This window comes from Typopeltis vanoorti, chromosome 15 (genome assembly GCF_054136105.1).
Source record: "Typopeltis vanoorti isolate ZY-2024b chromosome 15, IOZ_Tvanoo_1.0, whole genome shotgun sequence".
NCBI classification, from domain to species: Eukaryota; Metazoa; Arthropoda; class Arachnida; order Uropygi; family Thelyphonidae; genus Typopeltis; species Typopeltis vanoorti.
Genome location: NC_143563.1, coordinates 119,688,534 through 119,710,345, shown reverse-complemented (window position 1 = coordinate 119,710,345; position 21,812 = coordinate 119,688,534). Strand labels below are relative to the sequence as shown.

At 34.9% G+C, this 21,812-nt stretch overlaps 1 protein-coding gene across 4 annotated transcripts in view; it reads left to right on the top strand.

Moving 5' to 3' along the window:
* LOC150099104 (transducin beta-like protein 3) overlaps positions 1-21,812 on the top strand; it is a 470,278-nt gene that overhangs the window by 161,860 nt on the left and 286,606 nt on the right. For all 4 annotated transcript variants that reach the window (XM_090405846.1, XM_090405845.1, XM_090405844.1 and 1 more), the window contains exons 8-9: positions 6,527-6,623; positions 19,774-19,979. In XM_090405846.1, the coding sequence (XP_090261972.1) occupies positions 6,527-6,623; positions 19,774-19,979 (303 nt within the window). The remainder of the gene's footprint in view (positions 1-6,526; positions 6,624-19,773; positions 19,980-21,812) is intronic.

The window sequence follows — 21,812 nt, the reverse complement described above, 5'->3', positions numbered from 1 at the left end:
TAGCATCCCAAAACACCGATGCATGACCTTTCCTGCTGATGCAACCGACTTTGTCTTCTTTGGTGCTGAACAACAGGCTTCTGTTCACTGTTTTGACTGCGATTTGGATTCTGGTGTGTAATGGTGAATCCAAATCTCATACATAGTAATAAATCACTGCACAAAATCAGTTTTATTCTTGTTAAAACGCTCCAAGCACTATTCAGAGATTTTCATGAGAATGCATTTTTGATCTGCTGTGAGCAAGCGCAGCACGCATCTTGCACAAACCTTTTTCATTTGAAATTCTTTATGCAAAATATATCTTACGCATTCTTTTGAAATGCCTGTAGTCTCAGCAATTTCATGCATTTTGAATCACTGGTTATCCAATACCATATTATGCACTTGATCAATGATTTCTGGTGGTGTTACACTTTTTGTACATCCTTCACGTGGATCATCTTCAAGTCTGGTACATCCACATTTGAACCCGGCAGCCCATTTCTTAATTGTCAAAAATGAAGGAAAAGAGTGCCCATAAACTTTTATGAACTTCGAATGAATTTATTTTGGCGTTAGACCTTCTTTTACATAGAATTTTATGACTGCACGATACTCAATTTCATCCGTTTCAAGGGATATAGACAACACTTTTACTTCACACAGCTGTATAAAACAAATTACTTGATAGAATGACTTGCAGTTTCACATGAATTCTCATGCCAGATGTACCGATTTGGAAAAAAAAAAAAATCTTGCCGATACTGTTGCCATCTGTGGTCAACGCTGAGAACTTTTCAGACCACCCTCATATGATCTTGTGATCAGTTGCAGAGATGACGAGAGAGCAATTCCATCCAGAGAAGGCTAGCTCAGGTTGTCAACATAGGTAAGGCTAACCACCTAGATATCAGTCATCTTTGTACTATAGTTTCAATCAGTTTTTTAGTTGTTCACCTGCATTAGACTCTTAAAAAAATGGTCTTTGTCTACATTATGATATAAAAGAACTGAGGCCTTTTTTTTTTTCTCTCTGTTTCTCTTTCATTCTATCCATTCATCTTTTCTTTATCCTAATATTAACTTAAGGGTGCTTAAGGGTCAAAGCTGTATAACTGAGAGGAGACCTCCACATAGCCTTAAAGGAATGCGGAGAACCGACCAGGGCTTCTGACCTAATGTCCAATCCTCACCTTCTCGTGGTGCACCCTGTTGGGTATCTACTTTGATACTGAACGAACGAGGATGGGCTGGCAATTTGGGATTTAGCCGACCAAATTGTATTCTTATTGGTTAAACCAAAATAAAAAATGATGGTACAACATGACAAAATTTCATGCCGGCTGGGGCGTCGCCCGGTTAAACAAGGCCCCCGTTGTTTTCGCCAGGGAACCAGGGCGAACAGCGAAAAGTCAGCTACTGGAACAAATCTGAAAACAAACCCCAACTCAACATCACCAGAGTTAAAGATCGGTACCATCAACGTAAGAAGCCTGAATGGCAAAAAAATGGAGCTAGCTGAGGAATTAGATAAGTACCAGATCGACATAATAGGGGTGACTGAAACAAAAAAGACCAAAACTGGTGAGATCTTTCTGAGCAATAAATACAAAATGTTATATTCAGGCAATAACAATCAAGGAAAAGAAGGAGTAGCCATAGTATTCAACACAAAATACGAGGCTAATCTTCTTGAATGGCAGTCAGTCTCAAGTAGAGTAATGTGGGCAAATATGAGAATGGGGAACTGGACAATGAGACTTATTTGTGCCTATGGTCCCACAGAAGGTTCTACTAAGGTAGAAGTGGAGGAATTTTTTGAGGCTTTAGAAAAAGCAACTGACACAATGAAAAAGGAAAAGTTGGTCCTTGTTGGGGATCTAAATGGTAGAGTAGGAAATGATTGTGAGACATACAAAAATATTTTGGGAAAATTTGGAGAAAAGAGCAAAGCTAATAATAATGGCAAATATCTGTTGGATTTCTGCTCAGGACATGGACTGGTTATTACTAACACCATGTTCCAACATAAAAATGTGCACAAATTCACATGGAGAGAAGAGGCTAGGAATAAGAAAAGTCTCATTGACTATGTTATTGTTGATAGTGATGTTTTCTCCCTGGTGCAGGCAGGACACCAGAGTGTACAGAGGATTTGAAATTGGAAGTGATCACTATTTAGTCTTGAGCAGGATAAAATTGAATTTCATATTGAAAAGAATAACATGTAAGAAAGTTTTAAAGCGAATAAAAGTTGAGCAGCTCTCAGATGTAAACTGTAGACTAAAATACAGAAATATTATTGAAAAGAAAATGAAAGAGTTCGAGAACAGGAATCAAACCTTGGAGATTCATTGGCAAACTCTGAAGGAAACATTGATTGATTCTGCCAGAGAGGCATGTGGTGAGGTTGTGTGCAAAGATAAAAAAATCAGAACTCCCTGGTGGACACAGGAAGTTAAAGAGACAGTGAAGGAAAAGAAGAAAGCATATCAAAAGTTCCTGGCAAATAAGTCAGCTTTTACTCTTACAGAATAGAGACAAATGTAAGAAAGCTAAACAGTGTGTAAAACTAGCTAAACAAAAGTCATGGGAGGACTTTGGCAAGAATATAGAAAATAAATATCAAGAAGGTGGCAAAATATTCTGGAGGTTGTTGAAGAAGCTTAGGAATGGAGGAAAGAGTGCTGTAAAAGGAATTAGAGATGATAAAGGTGACATGAAAACGGGAGAAAAAGATATCCTTGAAGTATGGAGTAATTACTTTGAAAAACTGCTAAATGAAACAAGCAGTGATGACAGCACAGTGATAAAAAACACTGACCAGGCATGCAGTCAGGAATACATATCCATACTTGAAGTAGAAAAAGCCATCAAAGGCTTGAAATGTGGAAAGGCAGCAGGAGTAGATGATATTCGACCAGAAATGCTGAAGTATGGTGGTATAAGAGTCTTACAGTGGCTGCACTGCATAGTTCAGAAAGCCTGGACAGAGGGACGAATTCCCGATGATTGGAGTAGGGCTCTCATAGTACCCATATATAAAAAGGGAAATAAAACTGAATGTGAGAATTACAGAGGTATTTCCCTACTGAGTGTTCCTGGCAAGATCTATGCAAGTATACTTGAGAAACGGTTGAGAAGAATTGTGGAAGAAAAGCTTGGTGAAGAACAAGCTGGATTCAGGCCAAATAGAGGCTGTCAGGATCAGATCTTCACTTTACGACAAATAGTCGAGAAAGCATGGGAATATAACAAAGATCTGTATTTAAGTTTTGTAGATTTGGAAAAGGCATATGACAAGGTGCCAAGAGAGAAGCTATTCAATACGCTGCAGTTATATGGTGTCAATGGGGCATTATATCAAGCAATACTTAGTCTTTATTTGAGTTGTGAGTCAGCAGTTAGAATTGAAGGAAGTACAGGAAGATGGTTTAATGTTAAATCTGGTGTGAGACAAGGATGTACATTATCCCCTCTGTTATTCATTATCTATATGGATCACATTATGAAGGAATGTGGTATTAAACCTGATATCAAAATTGGAGATGTTAATGTCAGCTCTTTGCTTTATGCTGATGATGTTATACTTCTAAATAAATCCGCTACAAGTCTGCAAGATTCTCTGACTAAATTGAATAGCTGTTGTAATAGATATGGTATGAAGGTCAGCAATAAAAAGACAAAGACAATGAAAATAGGCAGAATCATTGAAAATGTCAACTGTGTTGCGAATGGAGAACCTGTGGAACAAGTAACACATTTCACCTACTTAGGCACAATTTTTACTGAAGATGGTAAACTAAATATAGAAATAGTCAACAGAATCAGCAAAGCTGGTATCGTGGGAAGTCAATTGAATAAATTCATATGGAATAAGAAAGAAATTAGTCGGAACACTAAATTAGCTGTATACAAGACAGTGTTCAAACCAATTTTAACTTACGGATCTGAGAGCTGGGACAGAAGTAAAACACTTGACCAAAGACTAGAGACCGCAGATATGAGAGTCCTGAGAAAGATTAGAGGCGTGAACAGATGTCATCAATGGCAATATCATATTAAAAATGAGGATATTAGGAAAGAACTTGACATTGTCAGCATCCAGGAATGCGTTAGCAGAGCTAATCTCAGATGGTATGGTCACTTAAATAGAATGGGAGAGGAAAGATTAGCAAAACAAGTGTTCTCTGCCAGGTTGGCAGGAAAACGACCCAGAGGAAGACCAAGATATAGGTGGATTGATACGGTACAAAGTGCCTTAGATGATAGAAATATAAGATCTAATAATGTTGGAGTCTTGACAAGTAACAGACTGATTTGGAGGAAAATTGTAGATAGGAAGTTAGTAATGATGTAATTTTTTCATGTAGTACTGTCATATCCTGTACACCCCTTGAGGGTACATGGCAGGAATTTGATGATGATGATGATGATGATAATATTAACAAGACTCTCTTACACCCCTATATATCAACTACTCCAGGACTATGATGGACATCCCTTTCCTTTTTACCTCAAGTGTTAAAACTGGTCCTGGACTTCCCCATAATGCATAGCATCATACTCAAGAATGTGTGCTTTGCTTTGCATTGTTAGTTACTAAGGCAATTAATATGAAGTCATTAATCTCTATATACTAGCAATCTAGTCTTGAAGAAACTTCATGTGCAGACATTTTTGCTTACACTTCAATAAAGGATTAAACAAGAATATCATTTCTTAGCAGTTTTAATTTTATTTATTACCTTGTGAGAAAACTTTCTACAGAATATAATGTAATACTGTAATGTGTGGTTAGCATGTCTGCTCTCCAGCAAAAGGCTGCAGGCTTGAATCAAGCCATGAGCATGGATGTTTCTGACTGTCTGTGAAAATACTAGTGTTGGTGGGTGGTAGATGGCATTGGTGTAGATGATGACGGTAGTTGTGGTTCATTGTAGTTTGATAATTGTGTGGAGACAGAATTGTAGAGTAGGTCTTCCCTTGATCTTTGGACTCCTTGGAGGTGTCACACAATAATAACACATTCAAAAACATCGCACAGTAAGTGGAAGATTTTAGACTAGAAGCCATGGCTGGCCTTTGTTGCCAGGAAGAGGGCATATAAGAATTACTATTTCTCAAATCTGAATTTTCATGTATTTATTTAAATGTTTAATGGTTGTTTTTGGTTGAAAAAAAGAAAAAAAAGAGTAGTTTGAATTTGCTGCAGGGAAGCATAGTTTTTTTTTCTTTTGATTTTGTCCAGGGTATGGTCAGCTAGACCATGGTGAGAAATATATTTCTTGAAATATATCTGACTCCACAACTGTGGCCAATCAGATGTCCAATTGCCATCTGACTTACATCTGATAATTATGTTTCTTGAAATATATTTCAAGAAACATTATTTTCTTTATATCTGCCACCACAACAGTGGTCAGTCAGGTGTAGGTATGTCTTGGGTGGTCATGTATATTTTCCTGAGATTTGGGAAGGAGTAATTCTTAGACCTCCACTCCAACAACCAAGGCTAGCTATCAGCACCCTTCACTTACAACTTTATGCTTCTAATCTAACACCTTTTGTTTATTGTTTTTATTTGTGCGATTGTAATTTTTATATTGTATCCTCATTGATATCTCTGTGGCATGGAAATTGAACCATTTAAACTTGCATTTAATTATTTAATTGTAGGAATTGAGATCAGTGGTTCTGTGTTCCCATCTAGTTTGAATATATTAAAATATATAGTGCATTAGCTTCTTTACACCTCTGATTTTTTATTTTTTTAATGTAATTGTTTCTATGCATGCATAGGAACAATCAGCTGTGCAATTTCAAATAAAATTTGAAATTGCACAGCAGGCTAGTTCTAAGTTGAACATTACATTTTTACATTTCCACAGAGTATTGTTTTGGCATGATATTTTTGGATTAATTTGGATTTTGATCTCTCTTCGTGGCGTCTTGAAAACAATTAAATGTATGCATTGAAAATTTAGCATATAGAAATAAATGGCCTAAGAAAAAAATAATTCTTTAAAATAAAGTTTTATAGATTAAAGATACCATGAAATTAATATACTTGGTTTTAATCCTTTACCCAATGGAAGGAAGGAAAACAATGTTTTGTGCATGAAATATATTCACATCTCAGCTACTTGTATTCCATAATGCAAAGTCCAGACCCTTTTGGATGTGTAAAATGCTATGCATAATAGGAAGGGCCACTACCCAGACTGGATTTGACCTTTATTGATCTCATCAGTGGGAGCACTGGTGAGACCTCAATAAAGGTTAAAACATGCACACAAGGCAAGTGATGTGAAATCATTAGCCTCTATATATAAGTAGCCAGATATGAATATATTTCATGTGCAAAACATTGTTTTGCTTCCTTGGATAAAGGATTAAAACCAAATATAGAATTTCTTAGTATCTTTAACATATAATAGAACAAAGGTAAATAACTTTCAATTTAGTTTTATAGAAATAAATGGCACAAGTAAAATTAATGCTGTAAAATAAAGCTTCTTTAACTGAAATTATTTTGTTGCAGAGTGTGGAGTCAATAATTCTTGTTCCTTCACATAGAAGGTTTCCTCTGATTGGTGTGAATACCGATGACTTATATTTTATCACTGCAGGAGATAAAGGTACTTCTGTATCTGTTATTTTGCTCAGTAACCATTTTGCAATTTTATACTTCTGTATTGTACTTCTGTATCTGTTATTTTGCTCAGTAACCATTTTGCAATTTAAACACAATCCTTGATACTGTTTTATAAGAAATTGTTTCATTTTGACAGTTTATATTAAAATTTTAGTATGTCAACCACTACCTTTATACACACATACACAAACTTTTATGTAATCAGTCAGATTAGGACTTGTACATTTTTAGTGGCAAACAAAATTTCCTATACTTTCCACCTTTTATATTAAATAATTTCTCTCGTGTACTGAAATAAGAAATTTCTTAGAAAGAGTCTCTTTATATACATACTTAGGTCATCTCATTGATCTAAACTGTGGACTCCAAAAGGAAATAAATAGGGGAGTGCAACTTGCTTGGGGTACATTCAAAAAATTAAAAAGCATTTTTCAAAACAATGAGGTCCCACTCCCAGTCATCACATATGATTGTGAAACTTGCTCGCTAACAAAAGCACTGGCAAATAAACTAACAACAACTCAAAGAAAAATGGAGAGGTTGATGCTAGGCATCACATTAAAAGATAAGAAGCCAGCTCACATCACTGACATCATTCTTCACCATAAGCGACTAAAATGAAAATGGACCGGACATCTATCCAGGGGAGAAGATGAGCAGTGGATCACTATAGTAACGAACTGGATTCCAAAAGAAGGGAAACGAGGCCGAGGACGTCCTAAAAGAAGGTGGAGTGATGAACTGTCAAAATTAGTTGGAAAAAAATTGGTCAGCCATTGCCAAGAATAGAGAAAGATGGAAAGAACTGGAGGAGGCCTTCGTCCAGCACTGGACAGAAAATGGCTGAAAAGAAGAAGAAAAATGTTATAATTAACTACCTAAATTGGCTAATGACTAGTTAGATAAGCCAAAAATGCCAGTTAAATTGGAGGGGGAAAAAAAATAGAAATCTACATTCCATCTAATGTTGTTTTTCAGCATATGAAGATGAAGTTGTTTGAAGATGAGTGTGATTAAGGTTCAGCTTTGTTTCTCTTTTCACTAGCGAAAATTTCAGAAACAGTATGTCTATGCCAGTTATCTTTTATTAGACATGTGTTCACAAGAATATAATAAATTTGTTACTGCAAATTTTGGTAAATTTATTACCAGAAACTAGTTGGTAATCATCAGTGCATCATCATAATCACAAGGTGAAGCTAGAACAGAAAACGTTAATTCTATTTACAGAGCTGAGCAAAATAGGATTAAAATTCTTTATTCTCTGAGAATATTTACAATAATAAAATTATTATATTCTTTATAAATAAAATTATTATTTATAAAGAATATAATAAAACTAGAAATAATATAACTAGAAACTAGCCGTCATCACTGGTGCATCATACAGATGCATGAATTTCAGCATTTCATTACATCTATCAAAATTTCATTTAGTGCTTAATCTTGAGTCACTCACAAGCAGTAATGCCCTTTGTTTGAATAACCTCAGTTTGAATATCCATCGTAGAAGTGATGTAGAACGTATAATTAGGTCTTTTTAATCTTAGGTGAGTTGCCCAGTCCTTTGTATTTTCGGTTAAAATACAGGTAGTCCTCGACTTATGATGGGGTTCCGTTCCAATCTCCGTCGTAAGTCGATTCTGACGTAAGTGGTGGACTTTTTTAAATTCTTGATTTGTTTGATTTCTGTTATAATATTTTCATAAATTAGGTTTCTATTTAACTTAAAACAATTAAAAATGTATAAACTTACATAAACATTTATAAATTATTTATTAGCATATCATCAAATTCTTGCCATGTACCCTCAAGGGGGTGTACAGGATATGATAGTACTACATGAAAAATTTACATCATTACTAACTTCCTATCTACAATTTTCCTCCAAAACAGTCTGTTACTTGTCAAGACTCCAACATTATCAGATCTTATATTTCTATCGTCTAAGGCACTTTGAACCGTATCAATCCATCTATATCTTGGCCTTCCTCTGGTCGTTTTCCTGTCAACCTGGTGGAGAACACTTGATTTGCTAATCTTTCCTTGACCATTCTGTTTAAGTGACCATACCACCTGAGATTAGCTCTGCTAACACATTCCTGGATGCTAACAATGTCAATTTCTTTCCTAATATCCTCGTTTTTAATATGATATTGCCATTGATGTCATCTGTTCATGCCTCTAATCTTTTTCATAAGCTCATATCTGCGGTCTCTAGTCTTTGGTCAAGTGTTTTACTTCTGACCCAGCTCTCAGATACATAAGTTAAAACTGGTTTGAACACTGTCTTGTATACAGCTAATTTAGTGTTCTGACTAATTTCTCTCTTATTCCATATGAATTTATTCAATTGACTTCCTACCATGCCAGCTTTGTTGATTCTATTGACTATTTCCATATTTAATTTACCATCTTCAGTAAAAATCGTGGCTGAGTAGATGAAATGTTTTACTTGTTCCACAGGTTCTCCATTTACAACACAGTTGACATTTTCAACGATTCTACCTATTTTCATTGTCTTTGTCTTTTTATTGCTGACCTTCATACCATACCTATTACAACAGTTATTCAATTTAGTAAGGGAATCTTGCAAACTTGTAGCAGATTATTTAGAAGTATAACATCGTCCGCATAAAGCAAAGAACTGACATTTACATGTCCAATTTTGATATTAGGTTTAATACTGCTTTCCTTCATAATATGTTCCATATATTGGGTTGTTGCAAATGAAATGGCCGATTTTAAGGACGATTGAAAAAGAAGAGAATAAAAAGATTAAGAATACCTGTTTAATCACAGTAATCTCTGGCAGCATCAATGCATTGTTGCCAACGTGTGGCAAGGTCATTTATACCACATTTGTAAATATCAGTGTCTCTGGAAGTGATTTGGACAAACATGTTAAGTGTTTTTTACCACTGTGCTATCACTGCTTGTTTCATTTAACAATTTTTCAAAGTAATTACTACATAAGGATATCTTTTTCTCCTGTTTTCAGGAGAAAAAGATATCCTTGAAGTATGTAGTAATCTTTATCATCTCTAATTCCTTTTACAGTGCTCTTTCCTCCATTTCTGAGTTTCTTTAACAACCTTCAGAATATTTTTCCACCTTCTTGATATTTCTTTTCTATGTTCTTGCTTAAGTCCTTCCATGACTTTTGTTTAGCTAGTTTTACACAGTGTTTAGCTTTCTTACATTTGTCTCTGTAATCTCTAAGAGCACAAGCTGACTTATTTGCCAGGAACTTTTGATTTTTTCTTCTTTTTCTTCACTGCCTCTTTTACTTCCTGTGTCCACCTTAGAGTTCTGATTTTTCTAGCCTTGCAGACAATCTCACCACATTCTTCTCTGGCTGAATCAATCAGGATTTTCTTCAAGGTTTTGTTCCTGTTCTGAAACTCTTTCATTTTTCTTCAATAATCTTTGTGTATTTTAGTCTACAGTTCACATCTGAGAGCTGCTCAACTTTTATTCGCTTTACTTTCTTACATGTTATTTTTTCAATGTGAAATTCAATTTTATCCTGCTCAAGACTAAATAGTGATCACTTCCAATTTCAAATCCTCTGTACACTCTGGTGTCCTGCACCAGGGAGAAAACATCACTATCAACAATAAGATAGTCAATGAGACTTTTCTTATTCCTTGCATCTTCTTTCCATGTGAATTTGTGCACATTTTAATGTTGGAACATAGTGTTTGTAATAACCAGTTCATGTCCTGAGCAGAAATCTAACAGGTATTTGCTATTAGCACATATACATATAAAAGTATATGTATGTAAATGTATATGAGGAAAACAAATGACTAAAGAAACTCAATTAAGATTACATAAGATTACTAAACTATCTTTCAAATTTGGAAGTGAAACCTGCATTCTAAAACAAAGAAACAAACAAAGACTGGAAGCAGCACAAATGAAGTTTCTAAGACCTCTCCTTGGACAGGTTAGACAAAAAGAAAAACACTGAAATAAGAGAACGATTAGATTAAAAAAATCATATACAAGATATAGAAGAATATCAGGAAAATTGGCCACACCACATATAAAGGATGAATAACAATAGGATTCCCAAATCAGCATATAAATATAAACCTACAGGAAGAAGAGACTGCGGACTTCCAAGATCAAGGTGGAAAGATCAACTTCATCTGCAGAGCAGGAACAGGACATAAAAATCCTATACCTGAATTGTTCAGTTGACGGTGACATATAAATACAATGTTAAGAAAGAAAAATTTAAGGAAAAAATACATAAACAGATATCAAAAATGGTGCACTTTAATTTAAAATTCCTTTAAATATTAGTTAACATAAACAAAAAAACTCATTAACGGTGTCTTTAATTAAACAGGTTAGTATCTGTCAACTAATTTGGATGATATGGTTATTTCTTGTGATCGGGAGTGGCTTTTTTAATCAGAAAATTGGTTGATGTGGTCTGTTGGGTTTTTTCTTCATATATTTCACGATAACATCTGACTGCCTCTCAAATTTGCTTTTCGACTTTGGTGAAGCTATCAGTGGCTTGATCTATATTTTCAAGTAGCTGAAGTGCTTGATTTAATTTAGAAAATAATTCAGCTAATTCTTTTACAGCAAATTTTTTAACGATTTCTCTTCTTCATCTTCCTTATTATTCCTTTCTTCTTTTACAACTCTTTTGTTTTGGAAAATCAAGTCATGATCAGTCAGTTCACCTTCTTCGTGGTGTGCTATTTCTTCTGTATTGGTAATATTGATTTTTAGATCAATATCTAAAAAGGAAGAAATCGCTGCAATTTCAGCGATTTCTTCACCAATTTGTTCCAACATACTATGCTCATTGTACTCTTCGAGTGCCTCCTACAGTAATAACTTCTTCCAAATTCCTCACATACGTTGTTCCGATACTTCCTTCCATGAAGTTCCAATGTTCTGGATGCATTGGTTAATATTGTAATTTTTCCAAAAATTGTGTAATGTAATAGCATCGTTGTCCATTGCTGTTATTGCTTGAGAAAATGTAGTTTTCAGATGATATGTCTTGAATGTAGCAATCGAACCGTGATGCATAGGTTGAATCACAGCTGTTGTATTGGGCGGTAGATACATCACATTTATATTTTCATTCAAATCACTGATGTGAAGAGCTACATCGGCGCCTGGCTTTAAGCATTTAAAGATAGGATTATGCTTCTGCTTGGAGGAAATGCTGCTGGTTTTAAATTAAAACCATTTCTTGTTTACCATTCACAAAATCCCAGAGCTTTGGAAAACATTGACAAGAATAAGTTGCAGTTTTACTACAGGACTAATCCTAAGGCTTGGATGACAATTGTTTTATTCGAATACTGGTTCTTAAATTGTTTTATTCCAGAAGTACTTGCCTACTGTCTTGAAAACAACATTCCTTTTAAAATTCTATTGCTGCTTTAGTCAAGCAATAGAATAAAAGTGTCATATCTATGGCTTCTTTGACGAAGTGTTTTTTTTTTTTATTTTGATCCATTTTTTTTTTTGGATAGATAAGTTAAAATTGGTTTGAAAACTGTCTTGTATACAGCTGGTTTGATGTTTTGTCTCTAATTTCTCTTTTTTCCATAGAAATTTATTCAGTTGAGTAGGAAATGAATCTCACCAGGCATATAGGAACATTTTGGGAAAATTTGTAGAAAATGGCAAAGTTTATAATAATGGTAAGTATATACTGGATTTCTTCTCAGGACATGGACTAGTCATTACTAACACCATTTTTCAACATAAAGATGTTCACATGGAGAGAAGACACAAGAAATAAGAAAAGTGATTATGTCTTTCATTATTGTTGATAGTGATATCATCATGCTGGTTTAGGATACAAGACTGTATACAGAGGATTTGATTTGGAAGTGATTACTTAGTAGGATAAAATGGATTTCACATTGAAAAGAACAGTATGTAATAAAGAATTAAAGTTGAGCAGCTTTTAAAAATAAATCGTAGACTCGACTACACACATTGTTGAAGAAAATTTAAAGCAGATTTGAAAACAAGAACCAAACCTTGGAGTCTCAGTGGCAAACTCTGAAGAAGACATTGGTTGATTCAAGTAGAGACAAATGTGGTGAAGGTGTTTGCATAGATAGATAAAACAAGAACATCATTTTGGATACAAGAAGTTAAAGAAGCAGTTCTGGAAAAGAAGAAAGCATACCAAAAGTTCTTAGCAAATAATTCTGCAGATGCATTAAATGAATACAGTGAAAAATCTAAGAGAACTCAGCTGTGTATAAAAGTAGCTAAACAAAAGTCATGGGAAGATTTTGGTAAGAATATAGAATGTGAATATCAGGAAGGTAGCAAAATGTTCTGGCTGCTATTGAAAAAGCTTATAAATGGAGAAAGCATACTTAAAAGGAATTAAAGATGATAAATGTAACATGAAAACTGAAGATAAGTATAACCCAGATGTTTGGAGTAGTTACTTTGAAACTTGTACTTAAACGAAACAAGCAGCAACTGAATCATACTAGAACATTTCAAGAGAATGCAAGGAGTAACAATTAATACTTGTGGTAGAAAAAGCTTATCAAAAACTTGAAATGAGAAAGGCAGATGGTGTAAATGCTATTCGACTAGAAGTGCTTAAGTATGGAGGTATAAAAATTGTGCAGTGGCTATACTGCATAATTCAGAGGGCCTGGACAGAAGGTTGAATTCCAGATGATTGGAGTAGAACTCTCATAGTACCCATCTAAAAAAAAGGGAATAAAGCTGACTGTTAGAATTACATCCGAATTTCTCTACTGAGTGATCCAGGTAAGATTTGTGCAGGCATACTTGAAAAGACTGAGAGAAATAGTGGAAGATAAACTGGGAGGAGAACAAGCTGGGTTCATGCCAAATAGAGGTTGTTAGGATCACATTTTCAGTTTACAACAAATAGTTGAGAAATTATGGGAGAATGACAAGCATAAAGATCTGTACTTATGTTTTGTAGATCTGGAAAATGCATACAAAGTGCCAGGGAAAAGCCTTTCAAAACATATATGGGGTAAATGGAACTTTATACAAAACAATATTTAAGTTCTAAGTCAACAGTTTGAATTGAAGGAAATACAGGAAGATGGTTTTATGTAAAATCAAGCATAAGACAAGGATGCATTATCTCCATTCTTGTATTAATCATCTATATTGATCACTTTATGAAAGAAAGTGGCATTAAACCAAATATTGGAATTAAAGATATTAAACTTAGCTCTTTGCATTCCTAAATGCCTCCAGTGAAAGACTAAGACAAGCGGTGAATTGAATAACTGCAGTAACAAATTTAAAATGAGCATTAGCAGTAGAAAGACTATGAAATATGAAAAACTATGAAAATAAGCAGTAATGTACAATACTTCATCTGCATTTTGATGGAGAGTCTATATAACAAGTAAAATATTTTAACTATTCAGCTGTTTTTGTGAAAATAGCAAATTACATGTGGAAATCTGGACAAAGAATAAGCAAATGTGGTATGGCGGGTAGCCAATTGAATAAATTTATATGGAATAAGAGAGCAATTATCCAAACTAGCAGTATACAACATAGTGTTCAGACCATTAAGTTATGGATTGGAGAGCTGGGTTAGAAATAAAGCACTTGATCAAAGATTAGAGACCACAGATATGAGAGTTTGTAGAAAAATTAGGCCTGAACAGATGGCATCAATTGCAGAATCATATTAGATATGAAGACATCAGGTAGGAACTTGGCATTCGGTGTATTCAGTAATGCATGAGCAGAGCTAATCTTAGGTGGTATAATCACTTAAATAGAATTGAAGAAGAAAGGTTAGCAACACAGGTGTTTGCCAAGGTGGTAGGAAAAATACCCAAAGGAAGACTGAGGTCTAGGTACAGTGATTCAGTCAGAAGTGCCTTAGAAATATGTGATTTTAGATATGACAATATTAAAGTGCCTAACAAGTTATAGGCCAATTTGGAGGAAAATTGTTGATAGGAGATTAATAATAATGTAAACTTAATCATGTAGTGCTGTCATAGTAGCCTGAATACCCCTCCCCATACCCATATTGGCCTCATAAATATAAATATTGGGTTGGCAAATAAGTTTGCCAGTTTCAACTGCGCAGTAGCATTGAAAACGCTATTGCGCAGTTGAAAGGCGACATTTCACATAAGCTTTCAGTGAATTTTCGTTCGGCCTACTTCAGTTGCGTGTGTGTGTAACATATTTTTAGAAATGGAAGGAAATAACGTACATTACCGGCATATTTTGCTTTTTTATTACAAAAAAGGCAAACGAGCTGCAGAGGCCCATAAAAAAATATGCAGCGTATATGGGGATGGTGCCTTAACAAAACATGAATGCCAAATTTCGTTCTGGAGATTTCGACGTCAGTGATGCAACGGTTGCCCGACCAAGGTTGATTCAAGTGTTGTGAAGGATATCATTGACAAAAATCCACCACAAACAGTGCATCAGATTGCTGCAGTGCTGAACATATCCCATACAAGCATTGAAAACCATTTGCACAAGCTGGGATGTGTTTCAAAACTCGATGTTTGGGTTCTCGTAGAAAGGCTTAGACGTTGACTGCATACTTACTAAATGACTTAAGGAAATTATATCGTACAATGGAATATACATTAAATTAAACTTTAATATATTTCATATATTTATTAAATATATTTCAATGTTTGGGTGCCGCATGAATTGACTGAGGCCAATATGACTGCTCGCATATCCATCTGTGATTTGCTGCGATGTAGCCAAGAAAACGACCCATTTTTGAAGCAGATGATTACGGGAGATGAAAAATGGGTTGTGTACGATAACATGGTATGTAAAAGATCATGTGGGCACAAGAGCAAACCGCCTCAAACAACCTCGAAAGCAGGATTGCACCCAAAGAAGATCATACTCTCTGTGTGGTGGGATTATAAAGGTGTTGTCCACTATGAGGTGTTACCGTCAGGCAGAATGATTGATTCAACTGTTTATTGCTTACAGTTAAGGACTGCCCATGTAATTAGCACGAAACGTTCTGAATTGGCAAATCAGAAAAGAGTTGTTTTTCACCACGGCAACGCCAGACCCCACACATCGTTAACAACCTGGAGTAAATTGTTACTTCTTGGTTGGATGTTTTGCCGCATCCTGCGTATTCACCAGACCTGGTACCTTCCAATTACCACTTATTCCAATTGTTGCAGAATTCTCTGAACAGGAAACCTTCGCTAATGAGGAGGCTTTCAAAAGGCGCCTGGATCAGTTTTTCGCCAGTAAACCTCAGGAGTTTTACGAATGCGGCATAATGAAGTTGGTGGACAGATGACAAGAGGTCATTGATAAAGAGAATCAATATATAGCTGACTAATATGTATTATATATGTATTATATTAATAAAATGTGTTTCATTCCATTCTGAAAAACTGAATGAATTTATTTGCCAACCCAATATCAGGAAATTGATGATGATGAAATATCTTAAAAGATGACAAGTTAAATCTGAAAATAGACAACAGAATGAACAAAGCTGGTGTAAAATCTTTCATGATATATAACTATGTAACTTATCATGTTCGCTTTTACATGTTTTTTTTTTTTTTTTCTCTAAGAGGATTGTACTTAAAGAAATGTCAGATTATGTCTGTAATAATCTTGTATTTGTAATAACGTAATCATGAGGCCTTGTTTTAATAATGTGGCAATGATATCACATAACACTGTAACTGATGTTCATATATGACAATTTCAAAAGATGTGTGAAGTATGATGTCATCACGTCTGAATATCAATACATTACCATATATGGAAGTTGCGAGAGACATGCGCATACATACTGTGGAAGTCTGGGCCTTTATATATGGTGAAACATCAAGAAGGACTTTGTCTTGGGATTTTCATCATCTCTTACCTGGGTCCGCAGCCATGTGAGGTCAGTAATCAAGAGATCTTAAGTTTCTGAATCTCTTACTTTACCTGGGTCTCTGCCAAGAATTATTACTGCTGCCATGTTAAGGGTTCTAAAGGGCATAGAATAATTGATGACTTGGACAAAGAAGAAATTTTGCTGGAAGTCAAGAAGGAGCACTTTCATGTGAACAAAGGATTCATGTAAAAAGTCAGTGCTGAATGAGAATTGTAAGTAGTTATATATGTGATAATTCCGAACAAGAGTGTACATCAAGTGTGTCTGTTTATGAGTACAATAAGATAATGTAAATTGATATTGAATTAAGGTTACTCAAGTATGCTCTATCGTCAGTTTCTGTATATATATATATCTGGCAGGATATTCTAGATTGTGATTTAGATTTAAAGGAAGAAAATTAGATTAAAATAAAATAAAAGATAGAATAAAATCATATTTCATATGGTTTGAGGTGTGTAACAATCCCTTTTTGAAACTGTCCCAGCATAAGGAATGGCAATGGAGGATTTGTAATGTGTTTTCTCAGATTGTTGTCGTTGTTGTGTGTGTGTGTGTGGGGGGGGGTCGCAGAAAAGTTTCTTATGGTCAGAAGATTTTTTGGTTAACCATCGTCTATCAGGGTTTTTGATATATGTATAATTCATCTTTGAGATCTTTTTCTTCTGTTGTGATGCGAGTAGCCCTATTTTTGAGCATGTGTACGATGCTCATTTTTTGAAAAATGTAGTGCAAAGATGTAAAGTGCAAATATTGACCTGTGTTGGTTGGTTTGTGATAAACTGCAAGGCTGATATCTCCGTCCATCCATTTTTTTTTAATTAAGGTACGTAGAAATGACAATTGTTTATCCTTCTCAAGTTCTAAGGTGAACTTTATTTTGTGATGGAAGGTGTTTATCTTGGTTAAAAAATCTAAAAGATCTTTTTTTTTTGTTTTTCCATACAATGAAAATGCCATCCACGTACCTCCACCACACTGTGGGTTTAGGGACTAATTGAGACAGAATGTCATTTTTCCACTTTCTCCATAAAGAGATCTGCACAAGGGAGGGGAAAGAGGGGTGCCCATTGAAGGCCTGTTAATTGTTCGTAAATTGTCCCATTCTATAAGGAAAAAATTAGATTTTAGGCAATGATTGAAAAGAGAAGCAATATATTGAGGGAATGGGTTGTTCAAAATGCTGATTACTTCTTCTACTGAAACGTTAGTAAACAAGGATACTACATCCAGGTTGGCAAGAATGTCTGTTTCCAAGATCAAGATGTTCTTCAATTTATCAACGAAATGTTGTGAATTCTTTATGTAGGTATCCAAATTATGGATGTGTACCTTTAGGAGATGGGCGAGGTGTTTCAACAATAAGCATGTGAGAGAATTAATTCCATCCACTATGGGGCGTAGAGGTATTCCATTTTGGTGCACTTTAGGAGAGCCATATAGTCACGGTATTAGTGGGTGTAATGACTTTAATCTCTGTTTTAGGTCTGTTGGCCAGCTGTCCATACTACGTAACAAGTTGTTGGTTTCATTATGGTTTTTTCCCTGTGGGGTCTGAATCTATTGCACGATATGTAGATGTGTCAGAGAGTAAGGCCATGATCTTTAGAAAAAAGAGCTATGTCTAGTTTGAAGAAAAACAGGGAAATTATTATCTTAAAATCAGATAAAGGTAACTCTACAGTTATCCTAAACACCAGGGATTATATGAAAAAGATCATAGACTTAATAATGGAAATAAGGAAAAGAGAACACGTTGGAGATATAAACAACAATAGAGAAGACAGCTCTGGGTTAGCCCTTCATTTCTCGAGTACGAACCATACCATCGAATGGGACAAAAGTTCCATGCCCTATCTAGAGGAAGACTTCCACTCTCGAAACATCAAAGAAGCTGTAGCGGTCATCCATTCTAAACACAGCCTCAATAGAAATCAACGATTAATTCTAGCTGATATTTGGAAGACCCGCATGAGATCACTGAGTACTCACCAGAGTTTAATATCACTGCAAATTTCAGAACATTCCTGCATAACAACAGTTGATATCATACACGCTCCATGCGTTTTATGTACGCATTCTTCTGAATTTGTAGAAAATACATTTGTATTCGGTTTATTCCTTCACAAACAATTTAAGTTGTTTTGTATCACTTTTGTATGCCCTGACGAAGCCAAACAGCCAAGTTGGTGAAACTTGTTGGTGTTTTTTTTACTTTATTTCTATTATAAAATTCTTTGGCCAGTATACAACCCAGTTTATGTTCATTTCTTGCATAATGAACCCTTTAAAGGTGAAGTGATGTCTTGTGCAGAAAAATAAATCGAATTGTTTGCTGGCTGTAGAAGACATGGCTGAAATATGTTTGTGCCAGGAAAGGTTTGAGTAGTAGGTCAGTCCAAGAAGAGAAATCTGATCATGTTTGGGTATCCGAGTATTACTGAAAGTCAGGTGAAGGGATGTGAAATTTTTCTCTGCAAGAGATCACACAACACTGAGCTTTGATGGCTTTGAAGTCAACAAGATTGTTCATACCTCATTGAAACATGGCTAGAAGATCAGAGTTTAGGACATTGGCCAAAGTGGTGGACCTTGAGGGTTTCTAAATATTGGGCTCTACAAGGTTTGTGAAACGAAAAAGATTCATATTATCACAGGATTCCACGAATCCTCTGAAAACACGAGCAATTTTTAATGTTCACGCTGTATACATAGTTCATCTTCCAGCTCACTACACCTGTTATTACCTCACTTACACATGTGATGCTGATATACTGTAAGTTTTGCAACTTTGCATGTGAAGAGTCGAGATATATATGTGAATGCAGTAATTGATTTGAGTAACCTAAACCTTATATTTTCATCATGAATTTTAATGAATTTATTAAAATTAATTTAATTAAAATTAAAATTTAGTAATTTTTAATAATATCTCTGTTCTGAGTTTTATTGAAGTCTAGCACATTGTGTTTTGCACCCTGTATATATTTGTAAAGAATACATTTCAAAAATATTCACTTAAATTTTTTTATTTATTTATTATTTTTTTCAGAATGTAAAGTGACTTTAGTGACTATTGTCAGAGAAATAGTGTGAGATCATGAATGAAAATTTTCAAAAAATTATTTGTTTAAAGAAAACAGTTAAATTATCATTTCTGATTTTATGAATTTATCTAGTTTGAGTAAAAATGCGACTGCTTATAGTATATTTACTTTACTAGGTATTTTAAAGGTGTGGCATGCCTTATCTAGCAGATGTGTATATATCCAAAGAGACTCTCTTATTGAATTACCAAAAGGCACAGAGCATGAATTATCAGTGATTATTCAAGCTTCATATATAAAAGAAAGAAATATGATTGCCATTTTAACTTATGAACATCATATTATTCTGTACAAAATGGATGATTTCTCTTTAATTAAACAGGTGAGTTCTGTTTGTAAATATAGTAAGCAGAAAGAAATATATGGTAAGTCACTAGTTATAAATGTTCTATCTCTCCCTTGAACGAAATCAAAATATTGGTACAGTAAACTCTATATTTAATGGACTATTAGAGGCTAAGGTTTGTCCGTTAAATCACGAATCTTAGGAATAGTATTGAAAATAAAATACTTTCTGTGGTACAGTATTAATATATTGTAATGGGAACATTTTTATCTAAAATACCATTTTACTGAGGATTAGGCTTGAAAAAAAGCATCAAGTTTCAGTTGTTTTTCCACTTTATACTGTTTCTTAATGAGTAATGATCGAAATTGTCAAAAATCTTCGTAATAAGAAAATCACCTCTGGATCTGAAGATGCGCCTATGAACGAGATGATGCCATCCATCCACCCGATAGTTTCGGACCAGCTGGAACTGCTTCTTCCTCGTTGTCAACCTCCTGATTGTCCTGTAGAACATCTTCAGCAATCTCTTCATGGTCGGGAATTTGGTAGCCTGGGTCACCCTTGTCGATGTCTATTTATTTGATGATGTTTATTTATTTTTTTATTAATCATTTCATTATTTGTATTTATTTGTCAAATAATGTCCATTGAATCGGGGTCTGTTAAATCGAGAGTTTACTGTATTAATAACCAAGAAGCATCAGCCTAGGTTGTACCAGTGATTAGTAGGATGTTTGTAAATGTCTTTAAGTCATCCATAATTTTCATCATTTGGTGTGATATCATTACTTCCCTTATTTGAAGACTTGAAGTAGCTTGGGAAAAAAAAAAAGCTTTTATTTTTAGAGCAAGATTGCCAGATTATTGAACCATTAGCCACTCACAGTACTAATTTACTGTTTATGTGTGAGATTCAAATAAAAATTTCATAGACCAAACATTATGCATAATTCACATTGTGCAGAAATTATTAGGAGAAACAAGTGGCTGCAATATATGTGAATATTTGAATATAAAATGCCATTGGTATTGCGGTTTGTGATTTTCTGTGGAAATACTAGGTTGTGGTGATGGGCAGTAGATGGCATTGGTGTAGTTGCACCTGAACTATTTTCAGGACTGGGCAACTCGTATAAAGATACTAATGACTTCACATCGTTTGCCTTAGTATCTTAGTACAGATGCTTAGTATCCCATTATGGGATACTAAGTCAAATGATGTGAAGTTATTAGTATCTTTATACGAGTTGCCCAGTCCTGAAAATAGTTCAGGTACAAACTTTGTTTGCTTACATTCGGATGAACAATTAAACAAAGAATATAATTATTATTATTATTATTACCTCAAGATCCCATGGAGTCAAAGACTCATCTAGGAGGTCCTTTTATCAAACATACATAGCTCATCATACCGCACCTTAAACACACTCAAATTCTCTGCAGACACCACATTCTCAGGCAAGGCATTCCAATCATTCACAACTCTGCATGCATAAAAACCTGTTTCTCAATCCCCTACTCACACCCTATTTAAACAGTTTCCAGGGATGACTTCCCACTATTTTCTGTAGAACCTCTCCAGCATTGATCCTATAACAACCCCTTACTAACTCATAGGTCTCTATCATATCTCTCCTCTTCTTCCTGTCCATCAGACTCTGCAAGTTGCATCTTCTCAATCTTTCCTCATACTCGACATTCCAGAGGTCAGAAACTACCTTAGTCAGTCGCCTCTGGATCCTTTCCAACACCTCTTCATCATTTTGAAAACCAGATGACCAAATCCAGCACGGTAGTCCATGTGTGGCCTAATCAAAGCCTTATACAATGGATCAAGAATATCCCTACTTCTACAAGTTAGTGTCC